Source organism: Neovison vison, chromosome 6 (assembly GCF_020171115.1).
Source record: "Neovison vison isolate M4711 chromosome 6, ASM_NN_V1, whole genome shotgun sequence".
NCBI lineage: Eukaryota > Metazoa > Chordata > Mammalia > Carnivora > Mustelidae > Neogale > Neogale vison.
In genome coordinates this window covers 122,637,363-122,659,581 of record NC_058096.1, presented here as the reverse complement: position 1 = coordinate 122,659,581, position 22,219 = coordinate 122,637,363, and the positions used below count along the sequence as shown (strand labels likewise).

The window sequence follows — 22,219 nt, the reverse complement described above, 5'->3', positions numbered from 1 at the left end:
AAGTAAAGCTAGATAATCATTTTAATGAAAAAACTGTTCTTGTATATCTTATAATATTTTTGCCATTTTAATATTTTGCTTTTGAGAAAAAATAAGCAATTGATTGTGTTAAGTAGATAATTAATATTTATATCTACAATATTTTTGAATATGGAGAAAATGATAAATATTAGATTAAAGTTGAGAGCCACTGACCAGCAGCAAGTTCTTTTTTCCTTTTTTAAGTTCTCTTTTTCTTTTTAATAAACTGCATTTTCTAAAGCAGTTTTTGGTTCATAGCAAAATTGAGCAGAAATTACAGAAAATTCTCATATACTCCCTATTCCCCTCCTCTCACAACCTCACCCACTATAAACATCTGCACCAGAGTGGTACATTTTTACAACTGATGAATCTTACGTTGACACGTCATCACCTAAAGTCCATATTTGCATTAGAGTTCACTCTTTGTATTATACAATTTGTGGGTTTTGACATATATATAGTGATGTGTATCCACCTCTGTAATATCATACAGAATAGTTTCACAGCCCTGAAAATCCTTTGCTCTGTCTCTTCCATTTATTCCTCCTTCCCCACCCCAACCACTGGCAGCCACTGATCTTTTACTGTCTCCTTGGTTTTGCCTTTTATAGCATGTCATATAGTTAGAATCATACTGTATGCTGCCTTTTCAGACTGAATTCTTTTACTTAAATATGCATTTAAGCTTCCTCCATGTCTTTACATGGCTTCATAGCTCATTCCATTTTGTCACTGAATAGCATTACATTGTCTGGATGTACCAAAGTTTACTTATTCTCTAACCTGCTGAAAGAATTTTGGCTGTTTTCAAGTTTCGGCAGTTGAAGTTCAATAAAAAATTTTGTCATAATTGCCTTTTACCATAGGAATTTCTGTGTGTTTTTTTTAATCTTTAAATTTTGGTTTTACTCTCTCTTACTTTCTTCTCTCTCCCTTCCTCTCTTTGGCCTACCCTCAGCTAATCTATTTTTAACTTCATTTTTATATCTATTTTATTCATCAATCATTATCTGAGAACCACAGCTATGTCATTTATTACTTAACTAAAACAAGCTCAAATATTTAATGTAGCTAATAAAACATGCTTATCATTTTAACATAGTAATACAAATTATAATGTTTTTTACTGAAACTTATTATGCTGAGATTTCTTTGATTAGTGATTACTGTACCAGGAATGAGTACATGGTGGTCTGAGTTGATAATGCCAGCTACATAACATTATATTCTCAAACTATACCTTTTGCAGTCAAAACACCTCCTCCTTTCTCCCCCTTATTATTTCCCCCATAAATGAAACATGTTCTTAAAGACATGTTCTTTTTTATGGTCTGAATACCTAGAGTATCATTCTCTATACCCTTTAAGGATAAATATAAGTGGTTTAGAGAGGAATGAAATAATATTTTCCATGCCTCTGTACCTCCTCATTTGATGTTTTTTCAGACACTGAAATGCAGGGAGCTATGGATGAGACAGATTACCAGACATGAGGTTCTCTGCCAGAATCATCTGATGATCCTGGCATGATGCCAAGCAATTATCTTTTTCCCCAACTTTATTGAAATGTAATTGACATATGACACTGTATAAATTTAAGATGTACAGTGTGATAATTTGATCCACATAATTATTATGAAATGATTACTATAATAAGGTTAGTTGACATAAGCACAATATCATTTTATTTTGCCTGTTCTGAATGGTTTGATGAAAATGAAAATGATATATGCTTGCAAGTGGGAAAAGTAAGTTGGCTACAAAGGAACAAAAATCAATGGGTTTGAATCATTGCATAACACTGCACTAAAGCACTAAAGTTAGGAAAGCTGCATTTGCACAAGGATATGAGTGTGACCTATAGTGTATACGTTAACAGTCATCCATAGTTTGGTAAGAAGACATTCTTAGACATGTCAGAATTAAGGAATTATATCTTTCACATACCATGCCTGTAATAATTACTTCAGTAATTTCCAGTTTAGTAAGAGATGAGTCAAAATTAAGAACTCAAGAATGGAAAAAATATCATAAAAAGTGTGTTCTAGAAAGGTTGATAGCTCTCCTACCCTACCTTCATGAAGGAGTCTCACTCAATTTGTAAGAGTAGGTGACATTCATGCCCTGCAACATTTTACATGGAAGTGACCTCTCAGATGCTGGCCAGTGGAGAAGAGGCAAGAGCTTAGCCCTAACAGCCCGAGGTTGCCATCCTTACTGGGGAGATGACATTTTAACTAAGGCTGTGCATATGCACAGCAGGGATCAGAGATGCCCTCAAGTTATTCATACATTCCTAACTAACTAACCCTGGAGCTATGTGCTTGTGTGCAGGGAGAAAGGGCCTGATAAAAAGTAAAATCTGGGAAGACTTGGAAATAGCCTGAACTCTGAACTCACTCCCCTACACACACAGTTCCATCAGCAAAAGACAAAGCCTTTGTGGTTCAAGGTGTTTAACCATTACCTCTGCCCAGTCTTTGACTGCTCCAAGTAATACATACTGCTTCACTTCCACTTTTAAATCTCACTCAAGTTTTTCTGGCCTAGACCCAACCAGAGAAGATGATTCTTAGAAACAGTTCCTAGCTTAAACCAAGTTGACAATAAAAAACCCTAAAACTGGAAACAACCCAAATGTCCATCAGCAAAAGAATGGGGAAATAAATTGTGTCATATTAGAATAGTGAATGCTACTGAACAACGGGAAAAAGAAATCTTGTTACAGACAACAAAATGATTGAGTCTTACAGACATGGTGTTGAGCAAAAAAAATCAAACACAAGGAATATAAATAGTATTGTTCCATTTATATGAAATTCAAAACAAAACAAATCTGTGGTGATAGAAGTCAGAAAAGTGATTACCTTGGGGGAGGACAGTTTAGGAGACAGAGGGAAGCAGCAAGTATTATTCTCTGAAGAACTTTCAGCACAGAGGTACTAGAAATACATTTTTTAAAAATCTTATCTGGGTGATGGTTATATGTTACACAAATACAAAAAAAATGGAGTTTTACACTTAAGATTTGTGTATATTAAGTTATATTTAATTTTAATAGTCCAAATACAAGGTCAATAGAAAACAATATTTGCAATGCAGACAATGACAGCGTTAATATCAATAATATAGATTTTAGAGAGAGGAGGAAGCATACTCCCTGCTGAGCAGAGGTCCTGATGTGGGGCTCGATACCAGGACCCTGAGATCATGACCTGAGCCGAAGGCAGAAGCTTTAACTGACTGAGCCACCCAGATGCCCCAAAATATTCATATTTTCTACCCATTTTTTAAAATTGTATTATTAGATTTTGTTGTTGAGTTGTATGAGTTCTTTATGTATTTTGGATATTAATTCCTTGTTGGACATATCATTTGCTAATATCTTCCCCACTCACAAGGTTGCTTTTTAATTTCATTGATGGTTTTCTTTGCTGTGCAAATATAATAGATAAACTTTAAGGAAAATCTGGGAATATTGGTGGCCCTAGAACACAGGAACTTAAGTGAAGTTGATAGAACTTTTCTGGCCATTGAAACATGTATCTAAAAGCAAGTGTTTGATATAAAGCTAGGGAATGACCATAAGACCTATTGTCCTACAGGTGTAACAAGAGAATGTTCGACCGGTTTTACATTATATTAAATATGCTATTTTTTCCATTGATATTATATTCTCCTTACCACCCAAATTTGCAATTTGAAATGTTAGCCAATTCTTTTTGTTCATTATATTTTTTTTGGTAGGACATCAAATCCTGTGTATCATTGAATTTTTTATTCTTATTTCTCCCAAATTGAATAAAACAGGATTCCTTTGGAAATCTCTTTAAATACCAAAATAATAATAATAATAATATAGATTTTATAAACTTACAAGAAGGGAAGAAACAACTCACTAAGAAAATGAGCAAAGGAAATAAATAAGCAGTTCTACAAATTATAAAGACATACTTTGTCTTAGCAATCTCACTTCTAGGTATTTATCCATCAGATATATTTGACTTATATACAAAGTTATTATGATAGTGTCATTTATAATAGGAAACTAAACAACCTGGACATGCATCTTTTTGGTACTGATTTTTTGGAGTTATTTATGTAGTCTGGACACAAAGCCTTTGACAGATATATGAATATTTTCTCCCATTCTGTAAGTTGTCTTTTCACTCTTAACATGTATTTTGGTGAACAAAAGTTCTTAATTTTGTATTATTATAAATTTATAATAATTTTATAATCCAAAATCCAATATCCAATGTAGTCCAAAATATCAATTGTTTTTCTTTTATGGTAATCATATTTTATGTCTTATTTGAAAAATCTTAGAATATGTCTGTACAGGGAACATAAAGATGTTTTTCTCTAAAAGCTTTATTTTTAAAAAAACAGATTACAGGGGTGCCTGGGTGGCTCAGTGGCTTAAAGCCTCTGCCTTTGGCTCAGGTCACAATCTCAGGATCCTGGGATCAAGTCCTACATCGGGCTCTCTGCTCAGCAGGGAGCCTGCTTCCTCCTCTCTCTCTCTCTCTGCCTGCCTCTCTGCCTACTTGTGACCTCTGTCTGTCAAATAAGTAACTAAAATCTTAAAAAAAAAAAATTTGCTTGGGGCACCTGGGTGGCTCAGTGGGTTAAAGCCTCTGCTTTCGGCTCAGGTCATGGTCCCAGGGTTCTGGGATCGAGCCCCGCATCGGGTTCTCTGCTCAGCAGGGAGCCTGCTTCCCTTCCTCTCTCTGCCTGCCTCTCTGCCTACTTGTGATCTATCTGTCAAATAAATAAATAAAATATTTTTTAAAAAAATTTGCTTTAAAAAACAGATCACAATCTATATAGAATTATTTTTTACATATGGTATAAGATAAGGGCCAAAATTATTTTTTCCATGTGGATATACAGATGGTGTTTATTTATTGAAAGCACCATTATTTCCCCCACTGCACTACCGAGTCAACTTTGCCATTAATGATACCTCGGCAGTGTGTATGTCTCTAAAGTCTTTTTTTTTTTTTCTAAAGTCTTTTTTGTTCCATTTGTTGCCTATTGTGTTGATTCCACTCTGTTATAACTACAATAATTTTTTTAAAGATTTTATTTATTTATTTGACAGAGATCACAAGTAGGCAGAGAGGTAGGTAGAGAGAGAGAGAGAGGAGGAAGCAGGCTCCCTGCTGAGCAGAGAGCCCAATGTGGGACTCCATCCCAGGATCCTGAGATCATGACCTGAGCCGAAGGCAGAGGCTTAACCCACTGAGCCACCCAGGCGCCCCTAATTACAATATTTTATAATAAGTCTTATACTGAGTAGTCATTCACTATTGTTCTTCAAGATTGCCTTTGCTATTCTTGGCTTATGCATCCCCATATGAATTTTAAAAATCATCTTATCATTTTCTACACTCACAAAACCTACTAGGAGTTTGTATTAAAACAACAGGTTGATTTAGAAGATTTACAACTTTATAATACAAAATTTCTAAATCATGAGCATGGTATGTCTCTTCATTTATTTAGATCTTTAATTACTTTCAATAATATTTTATAGTTTTAATGTTGAAGTCTTGGCTATTTTTTATTAGACTTATTCCTAGGTATTTTTATGCAATTATAGCCGGTATCACTTTTAAAATTCCGTTTTCTTTTTGTTTTTGGTCATATTTAAGTACAACTTATTTTTGCATGCTGATTCCTTTTTTTTTTTTAAGATTGTATATATTTATTTGAGAGAGAGAGCACAAGCGGGTGGAGGGGCAGTGGGAGAAGGAGAAATAGACTCCCCACTGAGCAGGGAGCGCGATACAGGGCTTGATTCCAGGACTCTGGGATCATGACCTGAGCCAAAGGCAGATGCTTAACTGACTGAGCTACCCAGGTGCCCCTTGTGTGCTTATTCTATATTCATATACCTTATTAAACATGTTTTCTTTTAATTTCTTATTTCTCTTCCTCTGACTATATTAGTATCTATCATTTTAGAGCCTTAGTCTCCTTTCTGAATATGAGTGTAAAGTATCAATCTGCTGATACACTCACTGAGGCCATAAATATTTCTTACTCTTATTACTGATATTTTAGATTCTTCCACTTTTATTACCCCTTTTGTCTCTGAAGAGTTTGTGCTCATTTCTGTCCAGGAGTTGCTTTTCTCTTTGATTTCTTCCCTTTTATTCTTCTATCTGATTTCAACTTAGCAAAAATGATAGCATGTAAGAGACATCTTGGTGTATGATAGATCTCTAGAATAGGCCATGTCAGGTTAGAGTTCTAGTTTTTGCTCTGCCCCTTCTGAACTTTGAGCTCTCCTGTAGTATTTTGTAAGCTAGACTAGCAGAGGGATTTCAAACCAGTGCTCCCTAAATTCCTGTCATAAGAATCACTAGAGGAGCTTCTTAAAAACAGAGGTTCTTGGATCCCTACTTAAATCTATTGAATAAGTTATTTTCAAGAAAAAGTCCTGCAAATCTGTGTGTGTATATGTGTATGTACACATGTGTGTGTACATATGCCTACATTCATACATATATGTGTATGTGTATATATATATATATATATGAATTGTTCTGGAATACATAAAAACATATATATGAATTTATATATATATATACATATATATATATATATATATATATATGTGAGTGAATTACCCTATATCACTCTCACCATCAGGGAAGTTTAGTTTACATAGGACAAGATTAAGATTCCCTCCATCTCTGATATTATTTGATTCTATGAATGCTAGCATTATACTGCCATAATCAAAACAAGAATTTCATCTAAAAGAGTACAAATGAACCAATGCCAATACTCTAAAGTTTGGTATTAGGGGTACCTTTGAGTGCAAAGGAATTGGTGCAATGCCTCTACAGGTGCACTGTATCTACAGGTGCTCTGCCAGGTCAAATGGTATTCTAGAAGTATAGGCCAGAGCAGGGGGAACCATTGATATAATTAGATCTTCAAGGCATCTTGAGGTTAATTTGATTAGTAAATCATGACTATTTATTTGTTTTGCATTTAAAGTTATAACCACACTAAGTCAGAAGGAATAATACCTTTGGAAAGAATAACTACAGCTTAATCATTAATGCCACAGTCAAAAATGAAGCTGGACTGTTCTTTGGTTAAAGGTTGGCAGAAGAGAGGGGCGATGAGGAGTGAGAAGACAAGGTCAAAGTCTGAGGTAAAGTTTGTTCTGGTCTTATTCATCAACAAGTTAAGTAGTTTAAGAATTTTTCAAGGCATAAATTTATAGGTTCTCTCGCATATTCTCAAATAAAATAATTCTCCTGTTTTATGATCTTCTTGTTGGTTTAACCCTCATTTTTCTTATAGCTCTCTGGCATTTGTTTTCATTTTTCTTTTCACTGACAACCGGAAAGGCATCATACTCTTGTTCTTCTTTTCTATCAACTTACTGTATTAAATGTATCTATCATCATAATACCCATTTTTATTCCTCCTCTGATAAAGGCTAAATATTATATTCTAGAGTAATTTGGGAGTTCATCGACTAAGTATTAATGAAAATTATGTTTGTGATAGTATCTAGAAAGTAACTAGTTCATGGGTGGCTCCACCAGTTAAGCATTCAACTCTTGATTTTGGCTCAGGTCATGATCTCAGGGTTATGGGATAGAGCCCTGCATAGGGCTCCGTGCTCAGCAGGAAATCTTGAGATTTCCTCTCCCTTGGCCCCTCCACGCCCCACTCATGTGCATGCATACTCTCTCTCTCTCTCTCTCTCTCTCTCTGTCTGTCTCTCTCAATAAATAAAATATTTTTCTAAAAAAGAAAGTAGTTTATAATTTTTGCTCAAATTGAATTTTATTTATCAATTAAATTATGAATTCATCTTGAAGTGATGAAAACACAAGGAATGAATTTAGCAAATAAGAATGATTCTCAAATGTACATCTTCAAACCTTTTTTCTCATTTTCTTTAGCTCCACCTCTTTAACTGTTTATAGACTATTTCTATTTGAACTTTATTATGTTGAAAACCAAAATCAACATCTATTCTATCTTTGCACATTCAATTTTGTGATGACTTTCCCTCTTCGATGCATTTCAATTCTTCTATATTCCTACATTCCCGTCTGCATACCCTCCATTCCTGAATAATGACCATAGGCATTACAGATACAAATCTCCCATCAATCCGCAGTTAAAATTCCAGACTTGCCACTTGCTGGCCACATAACTTTAGACAAATTGCTCAACCTCTTAAGATATTAGTTCCTATAAAATGGGGATTGTGCTAAGAATTAGAATGTAGATAGGTAGATATGAGATATATATATATATATGTATATATATATATATATAAATATGTATGCACTATATATACATTTTTGTTGGCCATAATAGATGTTCAATAAATGGCAGCTCCTGTGACTCTGAAATCAGGATTTTTTCCTGAAATCAGTTTTTAAATCTATACTTGAGGCGTTGTATTCTCAGCTATTTTGTACTCTTCTGTAATTCTCCAACAGTGTCTTGCTCCATCTTGTGATATGTTACTCTTACTTCCTCATGCTTAACCTTTTACTTAATCATTATTCTGACTAGTCTCTGAGACCTAACCCTTTCTTTTCCTATAGCTTTGTGCTTTGCTTTGGGTCAGGCAGCTGCTAAAAGCTGACACAGAGGGTTAAAGCTAGTCCACTCCCAGTGCCCGTTTTTACAGTAGGCTGGCAGCTGTCCCAACTGCCTACCGAAGCCAAATGCTTGAGGAGAGTGAGAGTAAGAAACCAGCTATGAATCCTTTCCAGAAAAATGAGTCCAAGGAAACTCTTTTTTCACCTGTCTCCACTGAAGAGGTACCACCTCGACTTCTCAGCCTTCCAAAGAAACCAACTCCGGTGAGTCCCCAAATTCCAGTCTCCTTCTGACAGGAACAGAATTGCTCTTTTGGTTCTACTTGGCCTCTGGACTGTCAGGCTGAGCTGTATTAGGGTATTAAAAACTATTCTCACTTGGACTTAGAATTAACCTGAAAACCAAATTTAAACAGAAGTTTCCTTTACTTAGGAGAAGAAGCAGCAGGAAGAGGTAGTTAGGAGTTCTTCAGTTGGGTTCCAGGACTTTGCTGTATCTCATTGCATATTCTGAGTTTCTCTGGGGTGAAAAAAGAAGCAATTTGAATATCCAGGGAAACTTGGCAAGCATTCTTGCCTGGAGAACTGTGTGTGATTGTTCTTTCTAAACCAATATAAAAACTCAGCCCTTAGCTCCCCCCTGTATTCAGAATCTTATGCCAGACACCAAGGAAAGTTTTGGAATAGATCCAATCTCTTTTATGATGTGTGCCAGTTTACATTGGAAGACAGGACAGAGAATCAAAGAATAATGATGTTTGTATTACATACTTGTTAAACGCTTCCAAATCTATCATCTCATTAAATCTTTATATCAAAATCTTAAAAGTGGAGAGGGTATAGGAATAATAGCCAATATTTATGGAGTTCTCCCTATGGGCCAAGAGGTGGTAGTTTTCTCATTTCTTTGGAATAAGAGTATTGAACATAAAGACAGGTACAGTGGCATGCCCAGGGTCAGTAGATTAACACAGCCAAAACCAATAGTACATAGCTGGTAAAGTGTATTAACTAAACTCCAGGTTGCATAATTCTCAAGATGTGAGCTGGGAAGGTAAGAAGCTAGTTTATTGTGTCTTTCAAGTAAGTTAATATATTAACATATATTAATATTTAGGAGGGTTCTTCATATCTATCCATATGAGTAAAAAATAAAATCATTAACTTATGACTTTATTTATTTAGTTAATTATAATCTTTTGGTCCTAAACAATTTAAGTCTGTTTAAAAAGATGCATGTATTTCTTATGAAATAAGAGGTGATAAAAATTTCACGATGAGATTTGACTGTCCCAAGTACAGTTATCTCCATCCCCTCTCATGTTAGTTGGGCTATCAAAATAGGTAGGGATTTGAAATAAACATGGCATTCCCTTTATACTGACTGATATGGTACATGTAATAGCATAGTTCTTTTAATGTCTAATAGGATTAACAAGAAAGTGTTATAGAATGTCTTTCACAGGAAGAATGAACATTTAATGTTAGAAGATTTAAGAACTCTCTGCCCAAGTTTAAGGTGATCAATCAGATTCCTTTAGGTTGGGCTCTGAGCCTGGCTCCTGCAGGCTCTGAATGGGAAGCCATCATATTGTCAAGATTCCTCCTGGCTTGATGAATATGGCAGGTGGGGACAAAAGAGGTTAGTTTGAACAGTGCAGCTAAGGAAGTTATTGACCTCTAAATGTAACTGCTTGGGCGTCAAGTGCTCCGCAGTCTAATTCTTTGTTTTCTTCTTAGAAATAAGTATGATTATTCTCCTGCTCAGAACCCCAGGCTTTTCAGTAAAGAGTTGTAGGAAGATAAGGAGGTCCTGGTGCCTGAGATCAAGGAATGTCTGAGTACTTTCATGTTAAATGAATGAGAAGTGAAGTAATATTCCAAATAACTACTATCAGCACTGCAGCTCTTTCACTGTGATAATAGCTGTTTCATGAAGAGTAGGAGCCATTGCTTCACTTTACCTATCACAGTGATTTAAAATAAACATATTTTTCTGTTATAGAACAATCTACTGATTTAAATGGTGGAGGGGGGAAGTTCATGCTTGAACCATTGTCTTTTTGTTTCATAGAAAATCTGTGGCTCCAACTATCCACTGAGCATTGCCTTCATTGTGGTGAATGAATTCTGTGAGCGCTTTTCCTATTATGGCATGAAAGGTAATTTTGTGTCCCAAGATCTTTCTTTTTCTCCACTCATCCTCATATTTGGAGCAACCTGGTCTTCTTTATGCCCTTATTTCTCTTTTCCACACTTTCTGCCTTTATCCAAATTGGTCTTTCCCTTTAGCCAACACTGCCAATAAATACCTCATGGGATTTCACCTAGCAACTCATACAAGCCAAGAAACCAGAACACAGTCTGTAAGAATAAAAGTATGGCAACTTCCATTTTCATATCTGTTTCTCAGGTCTATGAACTACATTGTTGGGAGGGAGAAGGTAGGGACATTGGAAGCACCATATGATCTTTGCAAATGGCTTAAATGCTGCTATGTAAGTGCATGGACTGAAGGGAGTGATATTGCAATTGTACACTAAGCATAGCCCCACACCCACAGTTGCCATGGCTCTTGCTTCTACTACCTGGCAGTCACCCCTCAGTCACTTCACCAATAAGAGAGTTGAAGGTCGAGATCACCTTCAGAGACCAGAGATAAAATGTACTTCTCCATAAATCACTTTAATGCATTTATCTTGTTTTGTTTTCCCTTTTCAACCTCAGCTGTGCTGACCCTGTATTTCCTGTATTTCCTGCACTGGAGCGAGGACACCTCCACATCTATATACCATGCCTTCAGCAGCCTCTGTTATTTCACTCCCATCCTGGGAGCAGCCATTGCTGACTCATGGCTGGGAAAATTCAAGTAAGGAAAATGGGAGATCACATCACCACGTCACAGCCTAATTGTGCTGAGATTTTGTCACTTATAGCCTCTTGGTTATAAGTCAAGAAGATAGTTAGGTCATTCATGACAAATAAGCATCTCTCTAAGACTGACAACACAGAAAGACTATTTCTCTTCATTGTCAGTTTTTCTAATTGTTTACCTTCTTTCTAGTCAGGAATTTTTTTATTTTATTTTCCCTCAATCTAATTTTAATCTTCCATTCTGTAGTTTAAGACCAATTCTTGTTCTGATCTTAGGGACAATAAAGATTGCTACCCAGCTGAAAATTTATAATTTTAGAGACCTCAATGTAGTTATTTCATATACTGTCCATCTCTTCTCTGGCTGAATCATCTTTAGTATATTCTTATGAGTCCCTCTTCTCAACTGTTTTACTGTTTCTTTTCCCTTATCTCTGTGGTTTCCTTCTTAAGAATATAATAAATATTTTCATGAGTTAGACTAATGGTCTATTCAGTTCTGCATCTTTTAAGCCTCTGAAAATAGCAATAAGAGACATTCATGGGATAATGTTTTTGTTGTCTCCTATAACATTATCCTCATAGGTTAGAGATGGATCTTGGCTATCCATCACCAAGTTATTTTCCATAGTCTTATCATCTATGGATTTGTTTTAATTAATATTTCTCAAAGTGCATTTTTTGGAAATTGGTTGATAGGATACAATGAGTGTAATAAAGAAAGATAAAGTTCTCATGGTCCAATAAGTTTGGAAAATGCTAGGTTAAACTAAGTTAAAAAGTTTTTTTTGTTTTTTGTTTTTTTGGGGTTTTTTTACTGCAAGACTTCTTATAGCCTTTAACATGGTAATAAATACTGTACAGTCTCCAAGAAAAGGTTATGGTATGTAGTGATTCCCAAACTTATTTGACCATGGAATATTTTTTCAGGATAATTTGTGGATGTGGTGTTCTAGGGAATCATAAAGTGTTTAATCAGCATTTAATAGATAGCTGCAACCATAGCATGGTAGTAAACACAGTTTCTTGACTTAAGAGAAGGATGGTAGGAAGATGTTTAAGATTTATGTTTGCTGCTTATGTAGTATTGGTCACCAAGTCCCTCCAGATAGGAGGTTGACACTATATGCAAAATAAAAAGTATAAACCATGGTCTTTATTCAATAAATAAATACTGACAGAATAAAAGACTCTCAAACATGACATAGTACTTTCATTTATTTTTTATTATGTTATGTTAGTCACCATACAGTACATCATTAGATTTGAATTACTGTTCCATGATTCATTGTTTGTTTCTAACACCCAGTGCTCCATGCAATACATGCCCTCTTTAATACCCCTCACTGGGCTATTTTTAAAATTACTTCCTCTAAATTTAAAGCACAGATATGGCTTTGCATGATGTCTATAAACATCTACTGAGAGGCTTAACTGCATGTTAGAACACTATTTTTTTATGTCAAGTTGCTTTTACAGAGAGCCAAACATTTTTAGTCATAGTCCCTAGTGTGGTTTTTATGCCCTGTGACCCATGCCTATCAGTTCAGGCTTACAATCACTCTCTTAAATTTGTTTACTGCCAAATATGCTTTTGGATATCATCTCTACACTTCTCCTTACTCTTTCTCTGAGTAGGTCTAGATCATGTCCTTTCTGTCTCCTATCTTTTTTGTCTCATCAGAGCTGAACTTCTTCATGCTAGGTCTCTTTCTCTGCCGTCACTACACATATTCCTTCTCAGTTCCTAAGCTCTAATTAATAATGGCTTTGGTGGTGAAATAAAACCTAAAACTTCTTCCTCTTTTCCACATTAACCTGTATATAGTAAAACTAAAGAAACACTGGGCTCTAAGTAAGACATAGAAATTCTAGACCTAACCCTAATATTGATTAGAATGTCACTTATTTTTTTTCCTTTTTAAGAAAGAGAAAGAGAGAGCAAAAGTGAGCATGAGAGCAAGGAGAGGCAGAAGGAGAAGAGAGAGAGAATCCCTAAGCAGATTCCACATTCAGCATGGACCTGTCAAAGGGATCAATCCCTCAACTCCAATATCATGACCTGAGCCAAAATCAAGAGTCAGACATTCAACCGACCTGGACATTCAGGCACTCCAAGAATGTCACTTTAGGAATGTTCTTTGACCTCTCTGAATTTTACCTTCCTCATTTATAGATGGAAGATTGGTCAAGTCTCTCCAGAAAAGTTCTGTTTCCTATGGCTAGGATTTCAGTGACCCCTTTCCAAATGCAGAATGCCCAAATCTATTTTGACTTCTTTCTCTTTTTGTTAAAGTTTCCTGCCATGAGCTTCCTCTCGTATAGTCTTCATATCCTAGACTAATTCCCTGAGCCTTCTGCCTAAAAGGTTGCTTATTTTCTTTCTAAACCATTTATACTTTTTTCATTCATTTAGTCCAAACAGTCTGATATTGCTCTGATCTCCCTGCACAGACTCTATTATATTACATCAGCTCACACTCCTTTTGTTTTTTCTCTTTAACTATCCAGCAGAGATCATCTCTTTTGGGTTCATAATAGTGGGTCTTTTCAGTCCCTTTTTATTCCCTTTCTACCTATTCTTTTTATTCCAACAAAGAAAACTTCCTCTAGAAGAGGCTACAAGGCCTTTTGAGAAAGCCTGCCCCCTCCCTCTGATGTTAATTGCCGTGGGCAATTAATGCTATGGATTAGTAACCCAATCTCTTATACCTTACTTGCCGTTATGAACCCCCTAAGGTCCCTTCCCTGGAAAGCCACCCTAGAGAGATTAGGCATTTAGAATGAGAAATCCACAACCTGAGATTGCTGGCATCTCTAGCCTCTTTCTGATACCTTCATTTCATTCTTTATATTCCAGCATATAACGCTTTAAAATCACAGATGTAAACTCTATAATTTCCAAGGTTCCTTCTAGTACTAACATTCTACTTATGTACAAAGAGAATGCTGGTATAGTAACGCATATAAGTAATATATTGCATGGTGTGCCATATTTCAGTGTGTAAATCTCTACATACCTTCTTTCTGGAATTCCTCACTGTTCCACTTCCTATTGTCATTCAGATTTCTTGGAAAAAATAACACAACAAGAAGTCCCTACCAACTGCATGATCTTTATCACTGGGCAGTCTATTCATAGTCCCTGAGTCCTTGTTACCCTTGGTAACTTGAACCTGAGGTAACTGTGGTGGGGATTACAATTAACCCAAGTGTTCAAGTGGCCAAGCTGAAACTGAGAGCCCTTTATCTTTCTGTATATGCCAGTGATTGGGTTTAAAGAAAGTTCTTTGTGTTAGCCGTCCCTTTTTTCCTGTTTACCTGGAGTTTTTCTTGACTCCTATTGATTTCTAGAGCCAAAGACATTCTTTGGTAAAAACACCACGGGTCAAAGTATCCTGTTGTCCTGGTTCTCCTAGTTTAAAAAAAAAAAATCACTTGCTGCAGATCCATCCTGTGGATGCTCTGTTTGTATGTACGGTGAGTGAGGGGAAAGGACAGGTCACATATAAGAAAGGAGCTTGAAGGGAAAGTCCATTACCTCTAACACCACAAAGGTAAAGAGTTCATTCACCATTACTATTTCTATGTACATTTCTCAGGCAGTTCTTTCCTGCTCCACTCCTTCCTCCTCCTGTACCATTTATCCTAGCACTGAGAACAGTATGAACTCTGAGACTGTTACTCAAGCTTCTCAATTCTTCTTTTTTAAATTTTTATTTAAATTTTAGTTAGTTGACATAAAATGTAGTATTGGGTTCAGGAGTAGAATTCAGTGATTCATCAATTACATACAACATCCAGTGCTCATCACAAGTACCCTCTTCAATACTCATGACCCCTCTAACCTATTTCCCACCCACATCCCTCCATCAACCCTCAGTTTGTTTTCTTTTTTTTTTCCAACTTATTTATTTTCAGAAAAACAGTATTCATTATTTTTTCACCACACCCAGTGCTCCATGTAAGCCGTGCCCTCTATAATACCCACCACCTGGTACCCCAACCTCCCACCCCCCGCCACTTCAAACCCCTCAGATTGTTTTTCAGAGTCCATAGTCTCTCATGGTTCACCTCCCCTTCCAATTTACCCAAAAGCACATACCCTCCCCAATGTCCATAACCCTATCCCCCTTCTCCCAACCCCCCTCCCCCCAGCAACCCACAGTTTGTTTCGTGAGATCAAGAGTCACTTATGGTTTGTCTCCCTCCCTATCCCATCTTGTTTCATGGATTCTTCTCCTACCCACTTAAGCCCCCATGTTGCATCACCACTTCCTCATATCAGGGAGATCATATGATAATTGTCTTTCTCCACTTGACTTATTTTGCTAAGCATGATACGCTCTAGTTCCATCCATGTTGTCGCAAATGGCAAGATTTCGTTTCTTTTGATGGCTGCATAGTATTCCATTGTGTATATATACCACATCTTCTTTATCCATTTGAGTCTCTTGTGGTTTTTTTCCCTCTCTCCTTTTACCCCCCTCCCATATGTTCATCTGTTTTGTTTCTTAAATTCCACACAGGAGTGAAATCATATGGTATTTGTCTCTCTTTGATTTATTTCGCTTAGCATAATACACTCTCACCCCCATCCAACTCACTGCAAATTACAAGATTTCATTCTTTTTGATGGTTGAGTAATATTCTATTATATAACACATACCACATCTTCTTTTTCTGTACATCAGCTGATGGACATTTGGGTTCTCTCCATAGTTTGGCTATTGTTGATATTGCTAACCCCTTTGAATCTGTATTTTTTTTTATCCTTTGAGTAAATACCTAGTGGTGCAATTGCTGGATCATAGGATCATTCTATTTTTAACTTTTTTAGGAACCTCCATACTGTTCTCCAGAGTAACTGCACCAGTTTTCATTCCCACTAACAGTGTAAGAGGGTTCCCACATCCTCACCAGCACTTGTTGTTGCTTGTGTTGATAATTTTAGCCATTCTGACAGGTGTGAGGTGGTATATCATTGTGGTTTTGATTTGTATTTCCCTAATGATAAGTGATGTTGACCATCTTTTCATATGTCTGGATGTCTTCTTTGGAAAAGTGTCTACTCATGTCTTCTGCCCATTTCTTAACTGTTTATAGACTGACTGATTTAACTCTCTCAACAGGACAATCATCTATCTCTCCTTGGTGTATGTGCTTGGTCATGTGGTCAAGTCCTTGGGTGCCTTACCAATAATAGGGGGACAAATGGTACACACGTGAGTAGAATCATGAAATAAACTGAACCACTGTCCTTCTTTTAGACAGGTAAATGTCTCACACATTCATTACAGGTGATTTTCTATTTCCTTACCAGAGACGTCCCTTTATTTTCTAACCTGTTGTTTTATTACCAAAGTGGTTGAAAAAAAAAAGTGTTTTATCACCAGTTGAACTCTTTCCTATTTTATCTGTCCTCATTTGCTTTTTTGAAACACTTGGAGACTTACAGAATGCCTGACTAGTATCCTTTTCATAAAAACTCATCGTATGCTTGAAGACAATTATTAAAACCTCATGTCCCTCATATTTTCTCACCTATTCACCAACCCATGCATCTGTACTTTGCTAGCATTTAAAAAGGTACATAATATTTCCCTGTAACACATTGTAAAAGTCCTATTCAAAGTTGGATTATTTCCATTTATGTGTGGCTCCATATATTCCAGTTGCTCTGTCCCTCTTAAGTTATTGATGTTTATTTTGCCAGAGGCATTTGGTACATTCTGATAGTTAATTTGGTAAATAGAGAGGATTACAGTTGTTCAAGATATAGATCATATATATTCATGTTTATAATGGGGCTACACAGTATTTATCCAATGAGTTAAGAATTTTCAATTTTAATAAATATTAGATGCCTCCTTGTCAGTGCCCGTCAAAAATGAATGACAATTTTTCTATTAATTATAATGAATTTTGCCATTTTGCTTTCTAGTTAGTAAGGGTATGTGTGATAGGTGGTTGTAAGGTTCTTCTATTGGTTTATCCCTTAAATTAAGACATGATTGAGAAGCAGTGATTTAACTTTGGTCCTTCATTATCTGCTTCTCCCTATTACACACAAAAGGTAAATGGACTATCAGGTACAAAACTTTCCCATGCAATGTATACTTTCTGGCAGAGGCTCAACAGTCATAAGGATTGTTAAGTGTCCCTGGGTTTCTTTGAGGAGTGAAGGAAGATGGAAAGTGCCCACAGAAATGTGAAGAAATATGAAGGGGGGTCTTTGACATTATGCACATTTTTTTCTCCTGATATCTATATCTCATTTCTGCAGTTGTGTTTAGCATCAGTATGGTTAGTATCCTTCCCTCTCCATTACAGAGTCCTATCATTGGTTGGCCTGAGTCTCATAGCTTTGGGGACAGGAGGTATTAAACCCTGTGTGGCAGCTTTTGGTGGAGACCAGTTTGAAGAAAAGCATGTAAGAATCCTGTTATTTCTGTAATTTCAAGAATGTAGAGAAGACATTAAAAATGTACCTGGAAGGTAGCTATTTGCTAAGATTAACGTAATCCACAGGTCTGGAGTTCTGTTCAGTGCTGGGTACTGGTCATTTATAAAGAGAAACATGCAAAGGAAAGTAACAAAGGTGGTGAATGGACTAAAACACATCTTATAAAGAAAGGTTGAAGGAATTGGAGAATTCAGCCTGTATAAGATACAAATTAAAGAGAATATTATAGCTATCTAGATATTGTAAAGCTGTCAGTAATTAAACCAGAACTAGTAGGTGAAAGCTAAAAGAAGTTTTTTGTTCAATGGAAGGAAAAACTTCAAATAGAGTTTGAAGTAGTGAGCTTATCCTCACTTGAGGTGTTTCAAAAGAAACTTGGTAGGTGCTTCGAGAATGAGGGGTGATGAGCAGTGTAGAGATGATTTAAGCATCTCTGGCTGAGATTCTGTGAAAGGGGAAAATGATCATTCAGAATAAAACAGAATGAGATTTTATAGATGAACTTGTCTGGATATCATTCCCTCTTTCATACATACTCTCCCCCTATTAATTGGGGGTGGGGAGCAGTACGAATAAGCTAAAAATGGGCCCATATGAGGAAGCTGTGACAAGTAAGCAAGGAAAAGAGTCTGTTCTTGAGTAGGCGACATTTCTGGCTTCCTCTCCTTTGCTCTCAGTTTTCTTTTTTGCCTGTCTTCATGTATTATTTCCTCATCTGTAGCTATTTCTCATGTTCCTGGTTTTTCTCTCTCTGTTCTTTCTCTGTGCCCTGCTTCTTGTGTTTCTCCTACCCTTCAGGCCATCTGAGTTATTATTTTATATTCTTTATCTGTCTGGGGTACCATAGATCATAATTGCTTGCTGACTTTGGAGAAATACCAACCTTTGGCAGCCTTTGGGATTCTATGCACAATGAACTGTACAAATAGGTGAGTGGAATAGGTTGAAAAGGGGACAAGAGGAGGAAGCAAAGACCCTGTGAATAGTAAATAAGGAAGGACAGATTATGCTGTTGTGTCAGGAAAAGACCTGTGGTGCCAGAATGAGACAAATGAATAAAGCATTAGCAGCTTTATCTTAAAGTTGCTTCATTTGGTAACTGCTCCACAAAGATATCTCAATAATAAGACAAACCCCACTCCAAGTTTCCACCAACCACTTTTAAACCCAAGGTTTCCTTTTCTACTTTCTGGTAGAATTCCCATAAGTGAGCTACCTTACTTAATCCACGTAATCTTACTTAATCCACAGTTTAATCCACTGTTCTGTGTTCTAGTGCTATTTCTACTACACATTCTACAATGTTTACTATTTAACTCAGTCAGTCATTCACTTAATTAATTCAGTCAATAAACATGTGGAGTATAATATATGTCAGGTGCTGTGCTGGGTAGTAGGGATTTCAGAAATGAGTAAGATATGATTTCTGCTCTAAAGGAACTCTTAGCCTGCTGGAAAGAAATAGATATTTAATGCAAAGAAATTAATATTAGAATAAACACGTATAGGGCATAAGCGACTTAGTGTGTAAGATGACCATTTTGCCTAGTAGGGATATAAGAATGTTCAAGATGTTGGTACTGGGGTTTGAAAGATGGGTAAATGTTTGGGTTATTTGTTAAAATATCTAATATTATTTTCAGATATCATGGAGGCGATGTCTGAATCTATTTCTTTGTATGTACCTCCAGCTTAGTCTGAACATAGGGTGGATCCGGAGCTAGGAGGTACATTGCACTGATGATTTGTCCTGTGTTTTGTTTTGTTTCGTTTTGTTTTCAGGCAGAGGAACGGACTAGATACTTCTCTGTCTTCTACCTCTCCATCAATGCAGGAAGCCTGATTTCTACATTTATCACACCCATGCTGAGAGGTTAGTATCTTTTCTGAGGGCCCTTGTCTAAGGGTTTCCTTTGTCCAGTCAAAAACCTTTTCAAGGCTTCCTGATGACCATCCTTTCCTTTTACAAGGACTTAAAAACCGAGACAATTTTTTAATATCTTGATTTGTCTGGCCCAAAAGAAGGATTATGAACTAGGTGTTGGAAGGAAAGAAGATGGCTCTATCTATGATTTTACAAACCTGAGCTTGCAGAATAGAATATCAAACATTAAAGACCCAAGATTCAGGGTTAGTGGTTTTTTGGTGGTTGTTTTTGATTTTGTTTTTAGGAGATGTGCAGTGTTTTGGGGAAGACTGCTATGCATTGGCTTTTGGAGTTCCAGGATTACTTATGGTGATAGCTCTTGGTAAGTGTACTGGGACAGGGGAGATTAATAACCACTGATGCCTGTTACATTAAAAACATCATCTAAGCCATTATTTCAATCCTCACCATAACCCTATTAGGTAAGTGTTATTGTAGGAATTTTCTCTAGACATTGGAGATAAATTAACTGAATGAAATCAGAAACCAAAGGAAGGAAAGAAGGAAGGGGAAGGAAAAGAGTGGGAAAGAAAAGAGAAAAAAGAAACAAGCAAAGAAAAACATACTCAACGTTATACCTTTAAAAAAAGGTAAGTCTAAGACCTTTCCTAGACTGATCCCTCGGCTCCATATGGAAGCAATTAAGTCAGTATCTCTGCAGGATGGGGCCTAGGTATCTATAATTTTTTTAAAATATCTAAGTGATTCTAATGTGTAGTCAAGGCTGAGATCCACTGCTCTACACTAAAATATGTAAGGAAGCAAGGAAGATAATTAATCCTTTCTCTCAAACTAGCTTACTTCATTTGACAGTTATTTATCTGGTAATTGGAAGACATTTTTAATTCTTCTAAAGTAGCATCTAGGTTTAGCTGTTTTGTTGCCCTGCTCTTCAGTGCTCCCAAGGAGTTTTCTCTCAATCAAAGAGAATAAGGGGAGTTGGATAAGTAAGTGGAAACCAATGCAGCTTAGATCAAGTATGTTCTGTTTACCAGTGACAACACAGTAATGGAAGAGGAGAGAGGATGTGTGTGTTGTTTAGTTTTCATAGTTTAAGGGGAAACTTGGACGTGATTGTTCTTAATCATTGACCTGGAAACCTGTTCTCTCTCTGAAACTTTGGGTGACAGCCCCCTGGAACGTATCCAGTTCAAATACATAAAGAACTCAATAGAGGAAGAAAGAAACCAGAGATTCAATGCTCAGTCCTGACTATTTTCTATCAGAAGGTGGTTAATAGTAACAGTCAGATTCTAATTCCAATTCCAAGTTAGTTTATGTGTTATTCCAGGAGAGCTGTGTTAATACATTCCATGTCTCCTTCCATTGAAGCTGAACACTTTTCCAAATATTGTTCTGGTTTTGTACTTATGTAAATTATGAAATTTTGTACTTATGTAAATTATGAAATGTTAAATAAGTGTTAGATGTCATTATTAGTTGCTTCAGTTTTCTGGGTACCAATAAATAATAATACTCTGGCATTTCACAATAATTTAACTTATTTATCTATGTTTTTCATTCATTGATAAACACACATTTATTTAATGAACATTTCATGTGTCAAATCCTGTGCTAGCTATTGGGTCACATTGGTGAATTAGAGAGCCACATAGTAAAAAAACTTACATAGTCCAGCAGGAAAAAAGAGACATAGTAAAAAGGAATTTACAATATCGTATGATCAATGTCACAACTGGGGAAGTACAGAGAAAGCTATGGGAGTACATAGAGGAGATGTCTGACTAAAACAGTGAAGATCAGAAAAGTTTTGCCTAGGTGCGCCTGGGTGGCTCAGTCAGTTAAGTGGCTGCCTTCAGCTTGGGTCATGATCCTGGGGTCCTAGAATGGAGCCCAGCTTAGGTTCCCTGCTCAGTGGGAAGACTGCTTCTCCCTCTTCCTCTGCCTGCCACTCTGCCTACTTGTGCTCTCTCTCTATCTCTCTGTCAAATAAATAAGTAAATCTTTTAAAGAGAGAGAGAGAGAGAGAGAGAGAGAAGTGGTATCTGAGGTGAGATCTAAAGTATTAGCAGCAATTAATCAAAGATGACGGATATATGTAAATCAAGGAGGTGAGACAATAATTATGACATATCTGAAGGCCTTAAAGGAATTCGGGTTGCCCCAGGTATAAATGAGAAAGATAAAAAGCAGAAAATGACAGAAATCAGATAATGAAGGGACTTTTAAGTCATAAACGAATTAGAACTTTAGCTGGAGTAGGGAGCTACAAAAGGATTCTGAACAGAGGGCTGATTGTTAGATTTTTATTTTTCATTGGTATCTCTCTAATGTAGAGAAAGGATGGGTTAAGGGTGAGGCAAGGGTATTATT

General features: G+C 36.4%; 1 protein-coding gene across 4 annotated transcripts in view; it reads left to right on the top strand.

Annotated features, from left to right (window-relative positions):
- Positions 1-7,154: 7,154 nt before the first annotated feature.
- Positions 7,155-22,219, top strand: part of SLC15A2 (solute carrier family 15 member 2) — a 43,389-nt gene continuing 28,324 nt past the window's right edge. For 2 of the 4 annotated variants that reach the window (XM_044252238.1, XM_044252236.1), the window contains exons 1-8: positions 7,155-7,201; positions 8,708-8,882; positions 10,693-10,780; positions 11,346-11,487; positions 16,625-16,717; positions 17,826-17,925; positions 19,741-19,831; positions 20,130-20,207. In XM_044252238.1, coding sequence (XP_044108173.1) covers positions 8,745-8,882; positions 10,693-10,780; positions 11,346-11,487; positions 16,625-16,717; positions 17,826-17,925; positions 19,741-19,831; positions 20,130-20,207 — 730 coding nt within the window. In that variant the 5' untranslated portion in view covers positions 7,155-7,201; positions 8,708-8,744. The remainder of the gene's footprint in view (positions 7,202-8,707; positions 8,883-10,692; positions 10,781-11,345; positions 11,488-16,624; positions 16,718-17,825; positions 17,926-19,740; positions 19,832-20,129; positions 20,208-22,219) is intronic. The other 2 variants (XM_044252237.1, XM_044252239.1) reach the window with 2 other exon arrangements.